Genomic DNA, 20407 nt, shown 5'->3' with positions numbered 1-20407 from the left:
CACTGTTAGTTCTCCTTTACCACAGATAATTAAACAACCTATAATTAGTTCTTAATATCCACGTGTCAGCATAGAGTGGTAACTTAAAGATCTGGCTGATGGTGTTTACTTCAACTACAAAAAATAAAACCTCTCTTACTTCCTGAAAAGGTCTTTTTCTTGCCATGTTGCAGAAAAGCATACCATTTTCTCAAATAACTTTATTTAAAAAAATGATCTTTGTAGTAAAATCAACTCAGATGTTACCTTGTTTAGGAAGCCATGCCAGATTCCTTATAGTCAGAATCAATGTACAACTTCTTTCTTTTCCAAAGAATTTTATTCATTTTTTAAAATTTGAGTAAATGGTTTTGGATAGCTGCTACATCAACATAGTACAAAATCCCAACAGAAGTTTCCTCCCCCCCCAAATCTCATCCTACCCCTGCCGTTTCTCTCCCTTAGCCACAAGTTCCTCTTCCTGGAGGCAAGTAATGCAATCAAGTATTCTTCCAGAGATATTCCTTAGTGCACAGATCACATATTTACATATATATGTAATATATATATTTGTATATATATATTACATATATACACATACTTTTATATATATATATATCCCTTTCTCAGAAAAATAATGGCAGCATTCTATACATATCTAGCTTTTTAAGAATTTTAAGTATGTGTACAGACATATACATAAAACAAATATATATCTTAAAGAATAATTATGATATCTGGTGAATATCCATATCAACATGGAGAGGCAACCTCATTCTTTGTTACAGCTGCATAATATTCCATTGTGTGGAAAGCCATGCTTTATTTCACCAGTCCCTTAATGATAGACATTTGTTTCCAACTTGGAAATGATAGGCAATGCTGCAATGAATAACACAGAAGCAGAATTTCCAGGTGAAAGGTTTTGTGCATTTGTTATTCAGATAAAAATTTTTAGCCTTCTGTTTCCACTAGGAATGCACCATCATTCTTTATTCTTTCTTCATTACAGGGAGTTTTGAGCCAATGCTTGCACATTTCACCTTGCTCAAATTTCCTACCTTGCTAAAATATGTATGCTCGTACAGAGGAATGGGTCCTGTTAACAAAACTAGGCCAATCCTAGATTCCAAGCCATTCCTGTCAGGACAAAGGCAGAAACTGAAATTAAGCCATGCTTACTTAAGAGAAAACAATGTGACCTGGCCACAACCTTTTTCCTCTCAAGTGCCTGCCCTGCCACTCCAGCCTGTACCCTGACATTCAGATCTGGTATCTAGAGAACCCAGATCAAACTCCCCTATTTAAATATCCTTGTAGTCCTTAGGCCTGAGGTTCGGCCTCCCCACCACCCACCCCCAGCTTCCTAGTTTCTGTCTGCTTACCCTGTCTGGTATCCCAGCTCTTCTGGTCAATGGCTTGGGTCATTTTATGGGAGTAGAGGGTGTTTTAAGTTATAAGCTTGACTATGGACATTGAAAAAAACCTTAGTAACATTTCACAGACCACTAGATGGCTTTATAGTTCAAAAACTTCAAGTAGAAAACTGAAGATTCAAATCAACCTAATGTTATTTTAAGGAGCTTAGTTAAAAATGGTTTGACAGAGGGAACATTTTATTCAAAGTGTGGTTCTAAGACTTTGTGTGCTTTTCCTAGAAGCTGTTGATCTTGGCTGCAAGAAATTTCAAGTCCTAAAGGAGAAGTAATACTTTTTTACAAAGACTAAGTATATATGCTTATGTAAAGACAATTACATTCTCTTTCAGGTTTTAAAATGCTCTTGCTTCATAAAAAATGCGGCCTTTCACACTGAAGAGTGAATTTCCCATTAGCACAAGCAACACTGAAATAGTCATTTTTATATACTTGCAAAACTTAAGCTCATTTTTAGGAAGGGAAGCCGTTTTGTACAATCAAGATAGTCCAGTAGTTCTAAAATTTGTTCAGATGGAGGGACATCAGTGTTCTTTGATTATGATGTGAAATAGAGTTATAATAAAATTTAGTACCTAATGATGAATTGTGGAACTTAAACAAATCTTATCATATAGTATATTATATTGTATACCAATAGGCATCAAGTTTTTAAGAAAAATGTATGGGAAAAACTCTATCCATTAAAATATATTTTTTCTTCTGCTGGAACACTTAGGGCCAGCTTTTACAATATTGATATTTCATGAGAGAAGAACTTAAGAACCATCAGGATAAGACATTGATTAACAGTCAGACTAAGATAATAACATTCTTCAGATAAAAAAATGGAAGCCTATTATTGGCCTTTTCTCTAATGAGCTTTTATGAGAAAGCAGGTTAACAATTATTTCTACACAGTTGAGTTGAACTCAGCAACTCTGCTCTATTTTCCATTCTGATAAATATTTATGCATATATATTTATTATTGGCAACAAAATATCACTTCAGTCAGTACTTTCCTTAAAGGTTTGGAAATAAAACATTGTGTTTTTAAATTTCTAATAAAAAATGGGGATAATGACTTTCAGGATACCTTTTTAAACCCTTGTGGATTTAGGGGAAGAAACTTGGAGTCTTAAAGATTTTGAAAACAAATCCCAATATCACGAAAAAAAGAAACAGAAGAGTTGTAGACTTGGAAAATTAATTCCTTCCACTAATACATTAATATTAAGAGATGAACGTGTACGTTTTTGGGGAACACTCCCCCAAGTATTCCCTCTAATCTTAAAGATTAGTATGAATCACCATGCTGTATGAAAAAAAAACTACATTGTGTAAAACAAAAGTTTAGAGTTGTAATCAAAATTAAAACAAAACTAGTAGGATTAATTTATAGGTTTATAATTTTATTATTTTTCTGTGTTGGTGATTATTAAAAATTTTGTGAAGTTCTTCTAAATAACTGGATTGAGCCACTGTCATCTCTGTCCTGGATTATGACAAGAGCCTCCTTACAGGCTTCCTGCTGCTTCTTTCTTGTGCCCTTTCACTTTCAGGCTTGCCTCAACACAGCAGCCTAAGGAATCCAGTTAAGCCCAAATCAGACAGTGTCATTTTTCTCTCCAAACTCTCTTAACTCCTTCCCATCTCACTTAGAGTGAAAGCCATAGCCCCAACAAGGCCCTACAAGACCCTCTCTCTTACCTCTCTGTCCCTTTTACTTGGTAACTGGCTTCTTTGAAGTTCCTTAAACATGGCAGGCATGTGCCTGCCACAGGGCCTTTGCACCTGCTTTCCCCCCATGTTTCCCCAGACATCCTCCAGCCTTACTCTTTGTCTTCTTTTCAGATCACTTCTTTTCAGATTAATGAGGGCTTCCCATATAAAATGAATCCTTGCTTAATTCTTTTCTTTGTTGTTACCGCCATCCAATGTATTGTATATTTTACTCACCTTGTTTATTGTCTGTCTCCCCTGAAAGGATTTAAGCTCTGTGAGGGCAGGTGTTTACATCTGTTTTGTTCACTACTGTATTCCTAGTACTTGGAATGGGAGCCTGATGTGTAGATGGTGCTCAATACCTTTGCTGTCACCCAGGTGCCAATTCCCCAAAGACCACCAAGAACACACCTGCAGTTCCATGACTTGGGTAATGACATGTTGCAACAAAGGAAGACGCACACCACAAGGAGCTGTGAGGTGTTCCCGTAAGACGGTGTCAGAAGGAACCTCTTACAGAATTTAGGTTTAGTTGGGTGATTTGACAGAGGGTCTGAGAAAACAGGGATTTTCTCCAGATTGGATGTGGTCAGATGTGGGTAAAGAACAGAAGTCATTCATTTAGCAAGAGAGGGATGCTTGGTGTTCTGTGGGTAGCCCAGTGATCTTCGTTTTATTTCTGCTCAGACACAATGAAAAAGTGGCCTTGTTTTATCTCATGTTATTATAGTCTGAGAATAAACTTGAGGTTGGCATTTTGTGAGACTGTTTATGTCTAATAGGAGAGTAATATGGCCTGGCTGTGAGTGCCGTCAGCTTCTGAAATCGGGGTGGGGGGTGATTTTTTTAAATGTATCACAAGCAAGTAAACTTTGGGGAGGAAGGAGTGAGAGGGAAAATAGGAATAAGCAGGGGATAGAGACTTCTCTGCAGACTCTTGTATCTGTACATGAAGGGCCTCCTCCCCCAAGGGGACCCTCTGTCTTCCTCACCATCCTTCACCATCAGGAGGGGTAGCTGTACTGCGGTGAGGTCTGAGGCCTGCTTGATGGAAGGCAGTACCCAACTTCCTGTTGTTGGTGTCACGTTCTCTTCTCAGTGGGTGAAGAAGTCCAGAACTGGGAAGCCAAAGTCAAAGCAGTGGTGGCCAAGCCTTGCTCACTGTGGCTCTTGCTTCCACCAAGGGAGGTTCTGAGGAGAAATCTACCTCCCTTTACCCTCTGCCTTTCACGGATGTGTCACTTTGCTGGGAATCATTTACCCAGGGCCCTTCAAAACGTCTTCATGGACGTTTCCCAGTTGGAGGAAGGGAACTAGTCCTTCATACGTGTTCTCAGAGCAAACCTAAGAAGAGAAAACTGGGTGATAAAATTTAGGGGAAAAATCCGGGTCGAACTCCTCACCATCCCCACCCCCAATATCCTGCCAATTCTTCCTAAAATCCCACTAATTCGAGATTTGTTTAAAAAAGCAAAACTTCCTGGAAAGATTATGAGAGTGGGGAAGGGAAAAAGACAAGGAAAGTGCTACTGGTGACTCATGGTTAAGTGTGGATAATTCACAGATTGTTATGCTGTGACAACTAGTCAAGATACAGGTAGAGCTTGGCAGTGGGGATTGTGATGGCCTGGGTAGGATGAGGGAAAGGGGTTTAGAGGGCTTCTGAAGCCAATGGCAGGCCTGGGGAGGCTCCCTGGTGAAGGAAAGAGGGTGGGAGAAGCACACAGCTAATGATAGCACAGCGGGGACAGGGGACTGAAAAGATTGTCTGGGAGGTGCAGAGCGTGGGACTCTCCTCCCAGCAAGCCATGCTTAACTAGGAGAGAGACAGAGGGGCACCAGTGCTGTGAAAAACCTGCGTGGGAAGCAGAAACCCTAGGCATACAGCAAATAGAAGACACAGGCACTGGATTGCCCTTGTTTATTTTGCCTGTATTCGTTGTACACCTGCACATTTTATCAGGAGCTCTGCCTGCCACCTGCCGTGGAAAGCGCGCCTACCATTTGCTGGAGAAAGGAGAATAACAATGTTCCAGGATAGGAGAACAGAACCACTTGGTAACTTTGTAGTAAATGAATAAGGACTTTCTGTGGCAGTGATGAGGAGACTGACCAAAAGGGAAACAATAATCAGTGGAAAACTATGTTTTGAATAAAACCCAAAGCAGGAAGTGTTCTGGGAGAATAATGTCTTTTGTATACATACGTAGCCTTCTCTAACATAAACTGAATTTTAAATTCAAAGAAAAAATGTTTTTCTGTGAATGAACACCTTATGCACATCCATTTTTCTTACCCTGAGGCAGAATATGATAAAAACATTCAAAGATAAGAGGCAGTTTTGAGGACCGCAATTCTTATTGTACTCATAAAATTATACTCCCTTGAAAATGCTGTTCTCTTCAAACCATAATTTATATGTTCAGTATATTTCATGTTACTAAGTAATCTTACTCATCTTTGCATTGTGGAAGGACACAGATATTTATTCTGTGAATGGATGAGGAAAATATCTACCTCCATAGCCTTAAAAACTGGTATTTTGTGTATACCCCAAACTGATATTTTATGTATAACTTAGGACTTCTTAATGTCATTGAATAAAGTTTTACAGATTACTTATAATTTTTGTTTACCTCTGTGTCCTAGGCCTGAGAAATGCTATAAGGTTTGCCTGGCGACACCTGGTGGTTAAAAATGATAATTACATACAACATGCTGCCCGCAGTGATCCCCTTTGCTGGAGGAAATACTCACAAGGCACAGATTGCATGGAAAGCATCTCTGTCAGTTAGAGTTCCTGGTTGTAAGCAACCAAAACAAAACCTCTCTGATCTGCGCAGAAGAGTGCTGTTCCGTGAGGACAATGCTACCACCTAACATCAACACCATGGGTATCAGATTGTGGGTGCCCTGACAGGCACTGCCACTCCCGGAATTTCTGGAATTTCTTCTGTTATCACTGGCACCACCACCTTTTAGCCACTTTGATTCCCAAGATCTCAATTCAAAGTCTAGAGTGGGCTGCGTCTAATTGTCCTGTCCGTGGTCACATACCAGTACCCTAGCAGCAAGGAAGCCTGGGAAAGCAACCAGACATTTGGCTTATTGAATGAAATAATAAAAAGGTATTACAAAATTAAATGAGATAAATATTTATTCAGGAAGTAAGCACAGAGCCTGGGATTTGATGAGTTTTCCAAAATGGTAGTGAATGCTATTTTACATCTTTATTTGATCATGAGCTTTTTTGAGGGCAAGGACCACATCTTATTCATTTTGTATTCTGGACACAGCATCTGATGCTCCATGAATGTTCGTTCAGTTGCATTGCTTCCCCCTGAATAGAAGTTAGGTCACTGCACTCACTTCTATCTCAATTTATTTATAGGGATCTTTAAGACCTTTAACTAAAATGTACTTAAAGATGTAAATAGATAACAACTATAATAATATCCAGCCAACATTTGAGTCTTTTTCCTCAAAATTATCACTAACAGAAAATTAAATCTCTCCTCAGGTCTTCCAGAGTGCATTAAGGCAGAAGAGAAGATTTTTATCTTATCATGAAACTATTATCTGAAGGACAACTAAGGTTTTGTGTTGTCCAACAAATACATCTCACATCATGGCTGCTCATACTTTTCATTCTGAAGTCTATCTCTTCCCTAAAACCTGCCCAACTTCCAATCTATCAAAGGAAACCTTTTATAGCTGCCTGGAATGCTCCAACAGATCAGTGCTTGATAAAATATAATTTAAGACTAAATTTGAAAATGTTTCAGGTGATTGGAAGTCCACTGGCCAGGGCCAGGGGGCAAAATGTCACTATATTTTATGTCAACAGATTGGGATACTATCCATGGTATACATCCCAGGGAGTTCCCGTTAATGGGGGTCTCCCCCAGAACATAAGTTTGCAGGTACATCTGGAAAAAGCTGACCAAGATATTAATTATTACATCCCTTCTGAAGATTTCAGTGGACTTGCTGTTATAGACTGGGAATATTGGCGACCCCAGTGGGCCAGGAACTGGAACACAAAAGATGTCTACAGACAGAAATCAAGAAAGCTTATTTCTGAGATGCAAGAGAATGTATCAGCTGCTGATATTGAATATTTAGCCAAAGCAACCTTTGAAGAAAGTGCAAAAGCTTTCATGAAGGAAACCATCGAACTGGGAATTAAGAGCAGACCCAAGGGCCTTTGGGGTTACTATTTATATCCTGATTGCCACAATTATAATGTTTATGCCCCAAACTATACTGGGTCATGCCCAGAAGAAGAAGTTTTGAGGAACAATGAGCTCTCTTGGCTCTGGAACAGCAGTGCTGCTTTATATCCTTCTATCGGTGTCAGGAAATCTCTTGGAGACAGCAAAAACATTTTGCGTTTCTCGCAATTTCGGGTGCATGAATCCTTGAGGATCTCCACCATGACATCCCATGATTATGCTCTGCCTGTGTTCGTCTATACAAGGTTAGGATACAGAGACCAACCTTTATTTTTTCTTTCTAAGGTGAGAAAGATACCCCTTGACAAAGATAAGGAGATTTCCTCTTATCTCTAAAAGAGACATTTATTTGTTAATTGTGTTCTTTAAAGAATTCCAGAATGGTGGTCCATTAGATAGGAGCATAATTCTTCCTTTGAGTAGTCATCTACTCAGATTCTTCATTTGTACAGACTGAATTTTGATGATCTCATTTATTATTTGTCTTTCAAGGAACAAAGTAAGGAGGGAAGGGGTTAAAGTGCAATGTCAGCAACTACTTCCCGCTCCCCAACTTTGATTGTGTTCCCTTACAACTGGCCTCTTGCAATGGTTACTGAAACAATTGGGGGTGAACAGGTTGGGAAATCAGAGAGGAGGTTTTAAAATGGAGTAGTTTGCTCATACGTGTGGAAGTAGAATTGTAGACGTTTCTGCTGCTGACCTCATCGTTAAAAATCTTAAGAGGAAAAAAGTGTTTTATTTTTAAGGCACAATAGCAGATTTTATAAAAGATATAAGGGAGGCACAACAACATGAATATACTCAGAAACACCTAAGATAGTAAATTTTATGTGTTTTTTTCACACAATTAAGAATAATTTTTTAAGGAATAAGGGGGTTACAAATCTGCTAAAAGTAGGTGACCCCTATAGATTTAGCCATCTGGTTTATTCTTGACTCTATGACCACAATTAATGGAAAGCTGGTAAGAGTGGTGTGAGTTTCTAAATTCAATAGTAAATTCGTCACTAGTAGATGGTTTCATAACCCTAGGTTAAAACTTACATATAGAAGTTTTATTCTGTTTATTTTACTTAAGTCATATATGCAGCCAAAGACCTCACACAAACTGTGAGTGTAGCTTTTAAGATAGCTGAACTTTCAGCCCAATTTTCTCTCCCTTACTTTCCCTTTACTACTCTAGTCACTGAAATGGAAACTTGTAGAGAGAAAAATTTCAAAGAAGATGCTACTCTAACCTTTGGACTTGGATAATTATGTGTGATTATGAGAAGACTTGAGCCTTGTTCAGACCTTCACATTTGTGATGCAGAGGTATTTTAAGATATTGCTACACACTAGGGGTTGATCACCTTTCTTTTTTCTCCACCATAACAAGTTTCAATTTGCCAGCATGTATCAAAATATAAAGATGTTCTGAGTATGAAGCATCCAAAGGAGACTCAGGAAACACCCCAGTGAGGACTCTACCGTGAGCAGTAGGTATCTGTGGAGCAGACAGAGAGTAGAGCTTACTCCTCAGAGGGAGAAATGGCACAAATACATCAGGATTTGGTAAATGCTGTGCCTCTGACACCGCTGATGAGATGAGTAAAGATAAAAATTCTCTCTTGTGAACTGATATTAATATTACCCAGAAAAATCAGCAACAACTGATTGAGAATGGTAGGAAACTAACACTATTTGGAAGGTGTAAAAAAGTTATCTACATCTCTATAAAATAGTCTTGACTCTAGAATTGAAAGTTAAATACCACCTTCCTCTATGAAACTTCTTTTGCTTTTCTATGTTTGGCTCAAACAAGTTTCTTTCTTTAGTGATAACAAATTTACTTTTGGAAGAAACAATAAACTTTAAAGGACAAAGTGTTCATTTCAATAGATTAGTTTAAACTACTGGTACATTCTGCACATTCTGCAAGCCAACGGTAAGCTCCTACTTGAACAGCTACAGCCTCAGAAACATTTCTGTTCCCTCTAAGGGAAGAAGGAACAACAGTTAGGGTCTCACCCAGAAACAATTGTCTTTGTTAGTCCCGTGGTATCATTCTGTAAACTTTCTGAACGCCAAGGCATTTCTACGTGTTTTAAACCATCAAACCACCATTTTATTCCATCCTCAAAAAAAACCTGCCCACAAACTTTTAAAAATGTGATATTCACTTATACCAAATTGTAAATACTAGTGATGGCTTCCATTTCTGCCTTCCCAAAGATATCTGCATTTCAAAATGTTTGTGTGTGTACACACATATAATCAGGATTAGAAAAACAACTTACCAATAAGTACCAAATCTCTTAACCTCTCCAGACCTCAGTGCCTCATTGTCTTAATCTACAAAATGGCACAATATTACCTGCCCTATCTACTTAGGAGAAATATTATGAAAATCAAATAAGAAGATAAAAAATGAAAATTTAAAGCACTACAGAAATATATGTGGTATAGATAACACTTTTTAACGAGTATCAGAGTCTTAAACTTGAAAGGGGAATATGTAAGAATGAAATTTCAGTCAGCAGCCATAGCTTGGGGGAATCATATGCGGGCTCATTTCACCCAGTAGATTGCCTATACCACATATATAAATGCAATTTAGATATTGTTGATACTATGCTTTTAAAAAATAATGAAAGGGATTTTCTTGACTGTAGATTTAAAGATGTTTTGCCCTGTAGTTAATTAATATTCCCTCTGGTAACACACAAAGGGAGCACATTAGTGATGCTTCAGCTCCCCACAGTGGGCTCCTTACTTACGTGCACTGTGCTAAAGCTTCAGGGACTGAAACCCAAGGGGAAAGAATGAGTCCTCTGGGTGTCCCTACTCTTAACTTCCAAAACCTTGATTTGAGCCAAGAATCATGGGTAGGGCAAGGCTGCCTTACACCAGGCTGGGACCTGGAAGATGTGTTGCTATTACATCAGGTGCTCTTCCTTTATTTCTCCTTTCATGTGGCTTATGCGCTCAGGTGGTCCCAATTTACTCCTGGAGACATCTCACCTGTGACTCCCCTCACTGAGTAGTGCCCTGCTTTATTGGCCCCCCAAGCATAGCTGTTCTGTGATTCATTCAGCAGCCTGCTCTCAGCTAGGTGACGGTGGGCTAATTTGTTAGAGGAATTTGCCTAAATATCTGCTAGTGACTCCTTACCTCTAGTCAACACATGCTAGAAGACTTGCCATTTTGAATCAGTCCCAATGAACTCTCTTCGATAATGACGCTAAAGGACACGTTGGAAAGAAACTAACATTCCCTCCTGATATCAACCTCAGAAGCTGTGGCTTTCACCACAAGCATCTGTAGTTTCCGTACTTACTGAATATGGATCAATAACCTGTAAATACAAAATGTGGATGCTGTGTCTCCCTCCTCCCTCTGATGACAAAGCCTTCACCCAAAGGAATTCATGGGAGAGTTCCAGTTTCCAGTTGAGCATATAAGAAACTTGGAAGTTGCAACTCAGTCCTAATAAGTAAAAAGCTAAACAAACTGAAAAATCAACTCTTCTTAGATTAATAAGAGAAGTGTGGACACACAGGGCAAATTGCTGCCCTCAAAATTGGAGAGACAGACGGGGGAAAACAGAGAATCACAGCTTACCAGATTGGAAACCCACGAGCAGAAAGCTTTGTGGGAACCACTGCCAGAGTAGGGAAACCTGAACTGTAACTGGGAAACTGCTCAGCGTCGACAAGTCTGAGAGATTAAAATTCCGTGGGGACCCAGTCATGGGGGCTGGGGGAGCAGACTTTTGGGAGTTTTACCTCCAGGAGCTCACCAGGTCCTCACAGTGAATTTTGGAGAAAACCTCCCCTCATGCATCTAGCAGGCAAAGCAGAAAAGGAACCATTTTGAGTACTCTAGAGCACTCTGTTCTGAACAAGGCCCACCCTCAGGAGAAACTGTTTAACCACAGCCAAACTTGCTGAGGTTTTATCAGACCCTAACTGATCTGTGGAAAAGGAAATACTCAACTCCAGCTGGCTCTAGTTTTCCACTTGGAAGAAGGGAGATACCCATCTCTAGACCCATCTAGGCAGCCTGTCCCACCTAACGGGGTGGAGGGAACAACTGAGAAGGAGTTGTGAGGTTCACAGTCCAGAGGAAAAGGCTCACTAAGACTGAGACCTAATCATAGGGCTATAGAACCCTTCCATTCCCCCTACACCTTACTAGAATATTACTAAAAGCCTATTTACAGAAGTTCCTTTTATCCAGTATGAGCTATCTGCCTATTGAGAAAAATTAGATCATGCCTAGCTATCAAGAAAAAAATTACCAGACATACTGAAAGGCAAAAACACAACTTGCAGAGTCAGAGCTAGACTCAGATATAGCAGGGATGTTGACTATCAGACTAGGAATTTAAAACAACTATGATATGCTAAGGGCTCCAATGGATAAAGTGGAATGAATGCAAGAACAGATGGACAATGTAAGCAGAGAGATGGAAGTTCTAAGAAAGAACCAAAAAGAAATGCTAGAGATCAAAAACACTGTAACAGAAATGAAGGATGTCTTTGGTGGGCTTATTTTTAGACTAGACACAGCTGAAGAAAGAATCTCTGACCTTCAAGATATCTCAATAGAAGCCTCCACAACTGAAAAGCAAAGAGAAAAAAGACTGAAAACAAAAACAAAAACAAAACCCAGAACAGAATAACCAAGAACTGTGAGAAAGCTAAGAAAGGTGTAACATACACATAATAGGAATTCATGGAAGAACATTAGGGAATTTTGCCCCTCTGATCACATCATGTGACTATCACATCTCGGTATTCAGGAAAGTTTCAAAGTTAGTGGAGGGAGGAGCTCTGCTCCCTTAGGTCTTTGTCAAAAGAGGCAGTGGACCTGGACCCAGCAGAGTCCTCATTCTGGGCTCTGCATGGCTAACTCCTCCTCTTTCCGGTATTCCTATATCATGGATAATTCTCAAAACCATTTCACTTACACCATCTCATTTGAGCCTCACAAAAACTCCTCCCCTTCCTGTCATGTCAGCTCTGACCTGTTCGGTAGACACCATGGTCCTGGGAAATGGAAATAGATGTGGGCCTGAAAAGAAATTAGTTTAAACCAAAATCTCTTCTTTATTTGAGAATTACTGGAAAGTTGCCCAGAAAAAAAAACAAACTTTAAAAACTGAGATTGTAAAACCTTCATTTTAGTGAACTATAAAAGTGTCAGGTGAGAAGATTTCTCTCTCAAGTACTGGTATTAATATAAAGTGCCCAAGGCAAAATACAGATTAAAGTCTGCTTTTAATTTCCACCAAATTGCCCAATTATATTTCCAGCATACAGCTATTGGAAATTAATCCTTGGAGTAAAAGGTGAATGCTTATTATTCGAAAGAGTGGGGGAATATATTATAATTTAAGAAACTTATTTAGGGCTTCTCTGGTGGCACAGTGGTTGAGAATCCGCCTGCCAATGCAGGGGACATGGCTTTGAGTCCTGGTCCGGGAAGATGCCACATGCCACGGAGCAACTAAGCCCGTGCACCACAACTACTGAGCCTTGTGCTCTAGAGCCCACGAGCCACAACTACTGCGCCCGAGTGCTGCAATACTGAAGCCCGCGTGCCTAGAGCCCATGCTCTGCAACAAGAGAAGCCACCACAATAAGAAGCCTGCACACTTCAACGAAGAGTAGCCCCCGCTTGCCACAACTAGAGAAAGCCCACGCACAACAACGAAGACTCAACGCAGCCATAGGTAAATAAATAAATAAATAAATTTATTAAAAAGAAACTTATTTAGAAAATCAACTGCAGAAACTTTATTTAGGAAACCAACTGCACACATTCAACTTTTAATTTCCCTCTGAAATGACCTAGATTCATGTTAATCTTTAACCACTAAAACAATAATCCTTTAGGATTACAAAACCAGAATTCTCCCTGCTGAAATTTTGTTTTCATCTATCTTAACCATATTGAGAAAAATCCGTGACTGGAGGAATCATAAACAAAGCCCATTAAATCAGGTACTTTAAAATTAAATACAAATAATTTCAGGGACCAAATATAAGGGCTGGATCAAATCGGATCCTGTGGGGCCCTTAACACTGTGTTCCTTTGCCTATCCTGGGAATCCAAATGACACAAAACCCCTCCAAGTCACTGCAGAGGCAAAGTTCTCAGGAGAGTTACATACTGGGAAGGGAACTTGGCTAAGATGAATGCAAGGCAGTCGTCACATTTAGAGAAGGAAAACTTCTGGATTCTTTTTTTTTTTTTTAAAATAAATCTTATTTCACAATTTATTTTGGGGGGTAGGAGTTTTTAAATTAATTTATTAATTTATTTTTGCTGTGTTGGGTCTTCGTTTCTGTGCGACAGCTTTCTCTAGTTGTGGCAAGCAGGGGCCACTCTTCATCGCGGTGAGTGGGCCTCTCACTATCACGGCCTCTCTTGTTGCAGAGCACAGGCTCCAGACGCGCAGGCTCAGTAGCTGTGGCTCACGGGCCTAGTTGCTCCGCGGCATGTGGGATCCTCCCAGACCAGGGCTCGAACCCATGTCCCCTGCATTAGCAGGCAGATTCTCAACCACTGCACCACCAGGGAAGCCCCAAAACTTTTGGATTCTGTTTCCAGGTCATATACTCATAGCTGGTTTGTGTATATATACTCCTAGCTAACTTCAATTAAACAACTTTTGGTGGCTATTTACAGGCTAATTGTTTAAAAGTAATGTCCTGTTTGGCAAAATATAAGTTTAAAAAATATGTATTTAATATGTTTTTATATGATTATAGAGTGAAATTTCTGAGCCCCGGTTCATTTAACATTTGCTTTACTCTAAGAAACCGGAGAATAGTTTCATGTATTATATTGAATTTAGCCTCCAATCCTAATCCCTGGCAGGTTGTTTATATTCAAATGAATACAGTATAATGAACTCTCTTCATTCTAGCAAGATCTAATCAGTACTATTGGAGAAAGTGCTGCCTTGGGAGCTGCAGGCATTGTTATCTGGGGAGACATGAATTTGACTTCATCTGAGGTAAGACAGTACCTTGGCGGCATAGTTAATATTACAATATTTACATTATTTGCTCTGTTTTCCTATAGAACTTACTCTAATCAGAGCTCTCAGGTCTCCCATAGTAAACCTGCTTCAGAATGAAAGTCCAAATCAGCACCTGATACATAGAAGGAGCTCCATAAAGATTAACTTTTGTTAAGATAGTAATCATAATAATGACGATTGTTGAATATTTACTATATGCTAGGATTGTGCTAAGTGCCTTTTTGTTTCGGATTTGCTCACTTCCTGATCATAATAACCCTTATGAGGTAGGGACTAGCAACCTCATTTATAGATGAGGAAACAAGAAAGGAAATCTAACTAGGGTAACAGTTAGTTAGGCTAGCTAGTGGTGGACCTGGCACTAACCACAGATGGTATGACTTTGGAGCCCTTGCATTTAGCCATTACATAAAATGTATGATATCATATTTTGAGAAGTGGAATCAGATGGTAATATTTAATATCCACATCGAACTTATTTTTCTTCTATGGAGAAATTAGCTGAAAATTAATAGCATTGAAAATAAGAGTTATATCTCTTCAAATTTCTTCCAGCTCAAATACTATCTACTCCAAGAAGTCTTCCTAGTTTTCCCCAATCCATATTAATCACAATCTCTTCTGTATTTCCAGATGTTGTTTGTTTATATCCCTATAGTGTAATGCATTTTGCCTTGAATTATAATACTTGTATCCTCAATGCTTTTATTGATTGATTGATTGATTGATTGATTGCTGTGTTGGGTCTGTTGCTGCGTGTGGGCTGTCTCTAGTTGCGGCAAGCGGGGGCTACTCTTCGTTGTGGTGCACGGGCTTCTCATTGCGGTGGCTTCTCTTGTCGCAGAGCATGGGCTCTAGGCATGCGGGCTTCAGCAGGTGTGGCACGTGGGCTCAGTAGTTTTGACTCGCGGGCTCTAGAGCGCAGGCTCAGTAGTTGTGGCGCATGAACTTAGTTGCTCCGCGGCCTGTGGGATCTTCGTTTTCCCCAATCCATATTAATCACAATCTCGTCTGTATTTCCAGATGTTGTTTGTTTATATCCCTATAGTGTAATGCATTTTGCCTTGAATTATAATACTTGTATCCTCAATGCTTTTATTGATTGATTGATTGATTGATTGATTGCTGTGTTGGGTCTGTTGCTGCGTGTGGGCTGTCTCTAGTTGCGGCAAGTGGGGGCTACTCTTCGTTGTGGTGCACGGGCTTCTCATTGCGGTGGCTTCTCTTGTCGCAGAGCATGGGCTCTAGGCATGCGGGCTTCAGCAGGTGTGGCACGTGGGCTCAGTAGTTTTGACTCGCGGGCTCTAGAGCGCAGGCTCAGTAGTTGTGGCGCATGAACTTAGTTGCTCCGCGGCCTGTGGGATCTTCCCGGACCAGGGCTCGAACCCGTGCCCCCTGCACTGGCAGGCGGATTCTTAATCACTCTGCAACCAGGGAAGCCCTCAATGCTTTTTGTTAAATTGAATTTTTTGCAAGTTCATGATGATCTGATATTATTCTTAGAATTTCACAGGCTCAATTTGTTGCTACCAAAACACTGTTCATGAAACTATTTGTGACAATATAAAGTTAAAGGTCTCTGTCCACATATGAGAATTAGGTAGGAACTGAGGATCAGTACCTGACTCTCCAGGTGTGATATTTCCCCTCCAGCCCATGTGGCTCCTGAGAAGAGCATCATCAGGAAGCTGAGTGCACAACCAGGTGGCCTCTGTTTAGAACACACAATAGGAACCACACACAAATGACCTGGTCAGCCTTCCAGGCTTTCCTGTCTTTGAATTGTATAGAGGAGGCTAGATCCCAGGGCAGTCGGTATTTGAGCATAATTAACAGGAAAATCCAGAAGGCTCAGGTTGATGGTCAACAACAGTTTGGTAGACATGATGATTCAGGTTCTAACACAACCCTGAAAGGCACACATACTTGAAAGGTGGCCAAAGGACAGCAACTCTGGCAGGATTTCTCAGTTTGGGTTTGTTCCTCTTTTTCTCACACCCATTAACTTGGGATCTAGAAGGAGGAAATAAAGGATGTAAACTGAAAGAAGGCAAGGTCATATATGCTGAGGCTGGGGCCCATTTGCAAGTTCAGATAGCCTACGGTAACATATTCTCCATCTCCTGTCACGACCACCTCTCATTTTTCTGGTCTGGGTCCCCTGTGTTACAGCCCTTGAACCTAAGAGTTCATGGGCTGGAACCAAGCCATTAAGTTTCAATCAAGTCCAAAGAGCTGCCTTGTGGATCTAGATGCTCTAACCCTACCAGTACCAGAAAAAGCACTAAATCCCATTTGTTTCTACATTTCTAGGGCAACTGTACAAAGGTGAAGCAGTTTGTGAGTTCTGATTTAGGGAGCTACATAGTCAACGTGACCAGAGCCGCTGAGGTGTGCAGCTTTCACCTCTGCAGGAATAATGGGAGATGCGTAAGGAAGGTGTGGAAAACGCCCGATTACCTTCACTTGAACCCTGCAAGTTACCACATAGAGGCCTCCGAGGATGGAGAATTTACTGTGAAAGGCAAAGCATCTGATATAGACCTGGCAGTGCTGGCAAAGAGATTCTCCTGTCATTGTTATCAGGGATACGAAGGGGCTGATTGCAGAGAAATGAGGACGGCTGATGGCTGCTCTGGGGTTTCCTCTTTTTCTGGCTCACTAATCACATTGTGTCTGCTGGTTTCCGCAGGTTATCAGAGCATTCAGTTGTGAGATAATTGAGTTTAAAGGGAATTAAGTTTGGCCTCTAGAGTCGTCACTTAGGGAAGAGATGAAACTTACAACCATCTTTTTCTCATATGAAATCCATTGAGAGGTATTGTAAGTAGACACGTGTGTCACTTAACGTAAACAGGAAACGTATTACTTCATTTGGCTCCGATTTGGTTAAGAAACCAGATCCAGGAGTGAAATCAATGCACTCTTCTTCCTTACTGGAATGTTTAAGTCGTACTTAACCTAAAACGAATATATTTTAGTCTTCATATGAACGTAGATACATAAAAGTATACATATAAATATTAAATTATTGATTTCAAAGACTGGTTTTCCAGCTAGCAACTTACTTAAGGACAGATTCCTATGCAGTTATCTGATTTAACAAATGGGGTCACCTCAGGGTGTGACCTGGTCACCCGGTCCACCAAAGGGGACCAAATGCAGAATTCCTGTTCCAGCCTTAGGTTCATATTTCTTCTTCAGGCTTCTTCTCCCTGCCTGGGCTCGATGAGTGCAGAACCAGTCACTGATGTGACTTAACAGAAGGGCACAGGAACTGAGGCAAGGGGAGCTGTAGTCACTGCAAAGACATCTATTCCAACATGGCGCCTCTCTCACCCACCATGAGTCCCTCCCTCACAGAGGCTGGTGATCCAAATACAGCAAAAGGCTTCAGGATAGTACTCATGCTTACCTAGGCTGACATTGCTCTAGATCTAGAAACTGGAGCCATGTTAATAAAAATGCAGTTGGTGTCTTTAGCAAGCAAAAATCATTGCTAAAAATTTTTTAAATAAATGATATTTAAGGGACCCAGAAGTGCTATTGGGAAGGAGTCCTACCAAGAAATATTCGCTATTTTGGTCCCCACATATGAGTTTTGAGTAGTGATTTTAGAGTCAGTTTGAATCTGATTTGAATCATTGTTTCACTATCCATCTGGTTGTGTGACTCTGGGCAAGTTATTCATATTCCCCATTTTCTCAAGTGAAATTTGTTAATATAATTCCTACCTCAGTGAATTATTCTGAGGAATAAATGGGATAACACATCCCATGCATACTTCAGCTATTAATACATGTTGCTAATCTTCAGTTATCTTCTCTTGATCACCAAAGTAATGGAGACACTTAGGATAAAACAGTCTTGGGCAATTTCCTCTTTCTGATATTATGTTCTATGTACAATCACTTATGCATGTGTTCTCTTGAGAGCCACTGTTTCAACTGGTCGGATTTCCTTCTCCTGGAGATGATCTACTTAGAAGGTAAACTCAAGATAGCTATGATGCTATTACAGAAGGCATGAGAGTTGTTTCAACCACCTCCTCTGCCTTCGTCTTTTTTGTCTTTTGTCTTTCTGTGAAACATTTGCAATACAGGTGTGCCCTTTTCAACTCTGAGTCCTTGCTTGTCAGATGTTACTGACATTGTGAAGGTCTAATTTCTAAATGTAAAATACAAACAAAACAAAAAAATTTTTATAATACCATAAAATACAGGTAGCATTACGTAGGTTAACTTTTAAAAATTTTTCATTATTTTATTTTTATATCAAAGATGATATAAATACACTATAGAAAATTTGTAAATAGAAAAAAATAATGGAAATCACCAATAATCTCTATAATATATACTGGTAACTCTTGGTGTATTTCTTTCTGGCCTTTCTTCTAAAGACTTTTTAAAAACATGGTTGTAAATAATAATATACACATATTTTTGCATCTTGTGTTTTTCACTTAGCCATACATCATAAGTAGTTTTCATGTTATTTCATAATCTTCATAAATATAAATTAAATAATTTTAAGGCCACATAATAGTCTATCAACTGGATGTAGCAAAACTTAATTAGCAATTTTCCTTAAGTTTTGATTTTTAAGTCTCAAGCTTCTACTATTTAGTCACCTCATCAGAGAAGACTTTCTGTATCATCTTCCCAATTCATTCATTCACCCATTAATCAATTTATTAAGCATTACTTCTTATCAGGCACTAAATATATCCTAGAACAAAACAAAGAGCCTTACCTTCTTAGAACTCATATTCTTGCTGGGGGAGACAGACATTCAACATACAAATAAGCAATTTATATCAGATGTTAGATGTATATGAAAAAATTAAGAGAGCAGAGTCGGGGAGGGTGGGATTTTCCATGTGTTGGGTCACTTTGAGAAGATGCTGTTTGAATGATAGAGAGTTAGCTGTGGGGATATTTGGGGGAAGGGTATTTCAGGCAAGTGAATCATCAGGTGCACATTTGGTAGTGGACCTGGTGTATTCAAGGAAGAGCATAGAGGGCCCGAGGGCTGAACATGTCCCTTCACCATCAACTTCCTTGTTTATTCTCCAGTCTATAGCATTTATCACCAACTGACATAGTATAGGTTAAATGTTTGCTTATTTTCTGTCTTCTCTTACTAGAATGTAAACTAGGAAAATGAGGACTTCGTTTTGTTCACTGCCAGAACACTACCTGGTACAGTGCCTGGCACATAGTAGGTGCCCAATAAATATTTTGAATGAATGAATGAGTGATTCAGAAACCTGAATCAATAGAAGCTATAAGTTTGCTACAGGTTGTTTTTGTTTTTTTTTAACTCTGCACATTAATGAGAGAGTGATTGCAAAGTCATTGTCCAGTGTTATTGTTTTATTCTTATCCTAGTTCATTAGCCTCTGAAATCACATAGTTTAACTCCTCTGTGAAGAGCTGAGGCCTGAGGAGAATAAATCACTTGGCAAAGTCAAAGAGCCAGTTTATAAAAGAGGCCAGTCTGGAATCTGAGTTACCGAGTTTTCTCTTCACCATAACTCTTGTCGCAATGGAATCCAAATATGTTCATTCAGCTTTTGACCATGAATTTAATGCATTTTTTATTAATTTAGGCTATGACTACTGATTATGTTCAACCAGTCTCCAGATCTTCCAGATACAGATTTTCTGTTTAACTTGGCTCACTGCTCCAAGGTGGATAGGAAGTTCACCTCTAAAGCTGCTTAATGACTGCAGCTTCTTGGGATGGTCCTAACTTCCCTTTATGGAAACAGCAAGGTATTCAGGGTCTCTCATCTTCCGTGTTCTCTTTTTCAAAAAGGGAGATCCTAATGGTATCTTTTTTCCTTTTATACAGATTTAATCATATCAAGTAGATAAAATACTTCGCACAAAACCTGGCACATAAAAGTCCCCAGCCAAATGTTAGCGATTATCATCAAGCACTTTCAATAGTACAATGGGATAGCATTCAGCTTAAAAAGGAATGAGGATGTTCTCTATATGCTGATGTC

General features: G+C 39.6%; 1 protein-coding gene across 1 annotated transcript; it reads left to right on the top strand.

Moving 5' to 3' along the window:
* The first annotated feature begins 6686 nt into the window (after nucleotides 1-6686).
* On the top strand, nucleotides 6687-17109 carry HYAL4 (hyaluronidase 4). The gene is made up of 3 exons (XM_007101047.2): nucleotides 6687-7640; nucleotides 14278-14367; nucleotides 16708-17109. Exons 1-3 carry the CDS (start codon nucleotides 6687-6689, stop codon nucleotides 17107-17109), a joined length of 1446 nt encoding a protein of 481 aa, XP_007101109.1.
* Nucleotides 17110-20407: the final 3298 nt, after the last annotated feature.

The sequence above is a fragment of the Physeter macrocephalus genome, chromosome 5 (assembly GCF_002837175.3).
Source record: "Physeter macrocephalus isolate SW-GA chromosome 5, ASM283717v5, whole genome shotgun sequence".
Classification (NCBI taxonomy): Eukaryota; Metazoa; Chordata; class Mammalia; order Artiodactyla; family Physeteridae; genus Physeter; species Physeter macrocephalus.
Note: the sequence above shows the minus strand (reverse complement) of the source record. Positions and strands in the feature narration are given on the sequence as shown.